This window comes from Morus notabilis, unplaced genomic scaffold (assembly GCF_000414095.1).
Source record: "Morus notabilis unplaced genomic scaffold, ASM41409v2 Scaffold2051, whole genome shotgun sequence".
In the NCBI taxonomy this organism is placed as follows: domain Eukaryota; kingdom Viridiplantae; phylum Streptophyta; class Magnoliopsida; order Rosales; family Moraceae; genus Morus; species Morus notabilis.
The window spans coordinates 14614-19721 of record NW_010359792.1 but is presented as its reverse complement, the minus strand read 5'-3'; the positions used below and the strand labels follow the sequence as shown (position 1 = coordinate 19721).

The 5108-nt window shown below is 37.5% G+C and overlaps 1 protein-coding gene across 2 annotated transcripts in view; it reads right to left on the bottom strand.

Annotated features, from left to right (window-relative positions):
• The window catches only part of LOC21386492 (aminoacylase-1), a 17493-nt gene extending 13396 nt beyond the window's left edge, over positions 1-4097 (bottom strand). Inside the window, exon 1 of one of the 2 annotated variants that reach the window (XM_024163601.1) lies at positions 3368-4097. In XM_024163601.1, the coding sequence (XP_024019369.1) occupies positions 3368-3965 (598 nt within the window). In that variant the 5' untranslated portion in view covers positions 3966-4097. The remainder of the gene's footprint in view (positions 1-3367) is intronic. The other variant, XM_024163602.1, reaches the window with a different exon arrangement.
• Positions 4098-5108: the final 1011 nt, after the last annotated feature.

Here is a 5108-nt window from a genome sequence, read left to right as displayed (position 1 = left end):
GGAGAGACTACTAGCCACTCGTTTTTCCCCGGTGACTAGGCAGTTGGAGGTTTTGCTTCAGTGGCGTCACTTGCCGGACTTTGAGGCTTCTTGGGAACTTTTCGATGTCATTCAACAACAGTTTCCTGAATTTCACCTTGAGGACAAGGTGACTTTTTTGGGGGGCGGAGTAGTCGATAAGGCTGATAAACCGTTGCTTAGACAGGTTTATGTTAGGAAAGGGAAGAGGGAGTGACGTGGAGTTAGGAGTGTCGTTAGTAGTTAGTTAGCTGAGGATTGTACATTGCGGGGGGGTACAGGGGGGGTTGTCGTGAGGAAGGAAGAGTAGGGAATAAATAGGCCAGAGGTGGGATTAGAGAGCTAGGAAATTACTGGAGTCTGTTTGGGAAGTCTTGGCTAAGGCTGAGCAAGGGTGTGAGAGAGTATCAATAGATTAGTCTGTAATTCGTTTGGTTAATCAATAAAGATTACATTTTCATTCTTCTTGATTCGTTTCTGTGGGAACAATACTCTGTTCTTATCATTTACCTCCAGCTCTATGTTCTTCCACCACTTCATTTGCAATCAACACTCCATCCAAAATTTGTCTTCCCTTAATGAATGCACTCTGGCTCTTAGAAACTGTCTCCCCAATAAATTGTCTCAATCGATTCGCCAAAACTTTTGCAATGATCTTGTAAAGGCTCGAGGCAAAAGTAAACGGCCTAAAATCCCTTATTTTCCTCGAGTCCTCTTTCTGTGGAATGAGACATAAAGGGTTTGTTTCGTTCAACAACTCAAACTGTGGAGATTTGAACCTTTTTGGTTAGAAGTGTATAATATGAAATGTAGAGTACGTTTGGTTGATGGATTCATAATCATGATTCAGAACTATTCTCAATTTACGTGTGTTTTTTGTAAGAGAAAACACTGTGTTTTTTGTAAGAGAAAACACTGTGTTTTTTGTAAGAGAAAACACTGTGTTTTTTGTAAGAGAAAACACTGTAGCGAGCCACGAACCATAATTCGAACTATGGCACGAATCCTTTAATCAAACGCACTCGTAGTGATTCAAACTGTGATCCGAACTGTTGTTTGGACATGTAAATAAATTGTAATTTGAATTGAGAATAAAATCTGAACTGTGTTTGGATAAAGTGTTGAAGACTGTCATTGGAGTTTTGTAACAAATCTTATAAAACCTCATTATAAATGACATTAAAAAATATGCAATAAGGGTGGGGATTTGTTCCTCTCTTCATTATGAACACATTAAAAAAAAGTCATCTCAATCGGAATTAAAACGAAGAAGTTATGATATTTTTAAGATTGAAATTGAAGAGAGAAAAAGTAGAATCTGGAACTATTGGACTATTGACAACAATTCGGATTGCTAGAATTTGGGGGGGAGATGAATTCTAAAATTAACAATTTGAGTTGTCATTGAACCATTGTTAATGGTTTGAATTGTTCTTGAATTTTCCTCTCCCAAACACCAATTTGAATCATGTACTAAGATTTAAATCCTAAATAACAGTTTGAGTTGTTGAAACAAATAGGAGCAAAATGTTTGATTTGTGTTCTTGTTCACCATCACATTCCTGTAAAACTCCTCCAAAAATTTCAACAAATCTCCCTTTACAAACTCCCAGCATTTTTTATAAAAACCCATCGAGAAAGCATCTGGTCCCGGCGACTTCTCCCTATCACAAGACATTACTGCCTCTTTAATTCCCTTTTCCTCAAATGGTCTTTCATTCCAAGCTGCCTTCTCTGCTTCTATTTCATGCCAATCAATTCCTTCTAAATTCAACTGATTTGTATTCTCATCCTTGTAGAGACTATCAAAAAAAGAAACTACTTCCTCCACAATTCCATCAATACTGTCCACTTCCTCTCCATTATCCTTCTCAATTCACAATTCGACTCTTACTTCTCCGATTCCGAACTAAACTATGAAATAGCTTCGAGTTCAAATCTCCCTCTTTCACCCTCCTGGTTTTCATTCTTGGTCTCCAAGAAATCATCTCTTTAAAGATTTATTCCTCAAGTGAATTCCTCAAAGACCTCCACTCCACTTTTTCTCCCTCCGAGAGTCCTATGTTCTCCTCTCTTCTATCCAGCTGGTCTATTTTCGCTACAATCTCATTTTTCATCAATCTTGTATCTCCAAAGACTTTTTTATTCCAAACTTTTATTAACCTGTTAACCTTTTCAGCTTCCCAGTAAACTCGTATCCTTTTCCCACCCTCCCAATTTCAAATCCGCCCATTTTTCTCGAAAGAATTCTAGAAACCTCGGATGATTAACCACATGTACGCAAACCTAAATGGACTACGCCCCCAATCAACCGGATTAGTGTCTAAAATCAGTGGGAAATGATCTGATGTCATTCCACTTCCCTCTATCCGCCACACACTTTGAAAGTCCGCCTCCCAATCTGGCGAAAACAAAAACCTAACTAATCTACTCTTCACCTCCATATCTCTGAAATTGCTCCATATGAATTTTGCATTGGCTAGTGTTATATCTCCCAAGTCTCCCTCTCGGATGAAGTTATCAAAAGTCCTCATACTTTTTCTATCTCTGGAGCACGGTGATCTCTCATGTGAGAATCTTATCACATTTAAATCCCCTCCCAAAACCACTTATTTCCACAGATCACTTGAAGACCAGCCAACTCCTCCCACAGTCACTTTCTATCCTTGTATGGAGCTTTTCCATAAACACCCGATAGCCACCAAAAATCTTCCCCTCTCTGGATTTTAATTGAAACTGAGAAAGACCCTACTAAAGTATCCATTAATCTGATTGATCTAACATCCCATAACACTAAAATCCCCCCCGATCTGCCCTCTGATGGTAAACTAACCGAATTTATAAATCTCCTCTTCCAAAGACTCCCTACAACCCTATCCTCCAACAATTTGTTTCCTGTAAAACTACCATATCTGGATTTATCTTTGTCAAATTCTCTTTAATCATACTTCTCTTTCTCCTCGACCCCAAACCTCTTACATTCCATGAGACCATAATCATTTTAACATTTTACCTACCAGCTCACTCTTCTTTCCACTTTTGGTCTCATACTTCATACCCCATTCCAAAACTGTTAATGGATCTTCTCGGAATTACACTGAAAATATTACTATTCTAAAGTTAGTAAACACTAAAACGTGAATGGGGTTTTGTTCCATTACAAGTAAACATAAAAAATGGAATTAATGATCTTTTATTCTTATTTACAATTTGGCCTTAAATTGTCGAATGATGGTTCTCCAACAAACAAACAAACAGAGAATGATAATAGCAATATTTACTTTCGGAGTTTGGTATTGAGTGCTAATCACAACAAAAATAGCTTGCAAGTAAAAAAGCAGTAAAGTACCTTCGTCAAGCACAATCTCCACATTCAATCTCTGGAACACATCAGACTCGGCGAACTTCTCGGCGCCACCATGGCCGCCAATCTCCTCGTCAGGAACGAACGAGAGATAAACGGAGCGAATAGGGCGGAACCCCGAGGCCTTAAGGCGGCGAATGGCCTCCAAGTACTGCAAACCGACGCACTTCATGTCCTGGGAGCCCCGGGCGTAGACGTTGCCGCGGGAATCGAGGTGGGCGGAGAACGGGGGGTGGGTCCACTTCTCGGGCTCGGCGGGGACGACGTCGGTGTGGGAGTTGAGGAGGATGGAGGCGAGAGAAGGGTCGGAGCCGGGCCATTTGAGGAGGACGAGAGGCTTTCCGTTGACGAACTCGAGAGTTTGGGATTCGAGAGAGAGGGATTTGGCCTGTGCGAGGATGAAATCGGCGGCTTCGGCATAGTCGGGGCTGGGTTGGGCGGTGTTGATTCGGAGGTATTGTTGGAACCTTGATATGATCGCTTCTGGGTTTTCTTCTTCTTCTACGGCTAGTGATAGTTGTGATGAGAAAAGTACAGAGGAGAAGATTAAGCAGAGAAGAAGAAGAGTGGAGCGGAGCTTCATTTTTGTTCTTTCGCGGATTGAGAATTTGAGAGAGATATGATATGCCTACGGAGGCTGCTGACACTGTAAAGCTAAGATGTGAGTATGACACACTCTTGTTGACGAACTGAAGCAAGAGATTAACTTGAGGGAAAATTAAAGATAGTTTATAAAGTAAAATAATAATAAGAAATAAATTAAACTTGTAATATCACTTAATAAGACATCATATTATTATTGTTCGTGACAAGTTTTCATATTTTAAAATGTTGCAAATTAACACTATTATCAATATTATTGAAAACATAGTATAAGGGAAAGAATGTTAGGAGTAATTAGTAAAATAAACATAAAGAAAAAGTGAAGTAAAGTAAAGCTGTAGGAATAAACAAAAAAGTCATTTGCGGGGGCATTTATATTTAGTTAAAAAAAAAACCTTATATAAAGTCCCCGCGAACTAGAAAATTCTCTAATGGCATGTATATATCTTGTATGTTCACGTGCTCCAACTACCTAATTACATGTACTTGGGTATATATAACTTTTTCTATACTGGTATGTAACCTCATTTTTTGCATGTATAACACTATTTCTTTAAGTGTAATGTAAAATATATAGTCTAACACATGTAAATTGAGTACTACAATGAACAATGTTATACAGAAATATATAAAAAAAAAATTACATGTACTGAACTTGTATGACTGTCGGACTTCAAAGTTTACCAAAATCTTTTTTCTATTTTTTTGAATAAATATATGAATAGTCCACTTCTTTTCTCTCTCTCTAAAAGTAATTCTTGTAATCAATTTTATTATGTAAATTTTTGATTGGCTGATATCTTTTTTTTCCCTTCTTATTAACATTTATATTGCATTATTTAGCTACTTATAAAATCTCTCTCATGCGAAATCAGTTAAACAGTTATCTTTTCGTATGTCTTAACCTGTACAAACATACCTCAATACTTTATTTATCCTATATTACAATCTCCATATACTTAAAAAAAAAAAAAAATCAATCCTTCCTATTGAACTTATTATTTTAATTCACCAATTCTTTTCTATTTGATTTTATGTAACAACCCAACTTCTCAAACTTTCTTTACTATAATTTATGCGGAAAAATCTAATTTATATTTTAAAAATTCATTTCTTTAAGTAC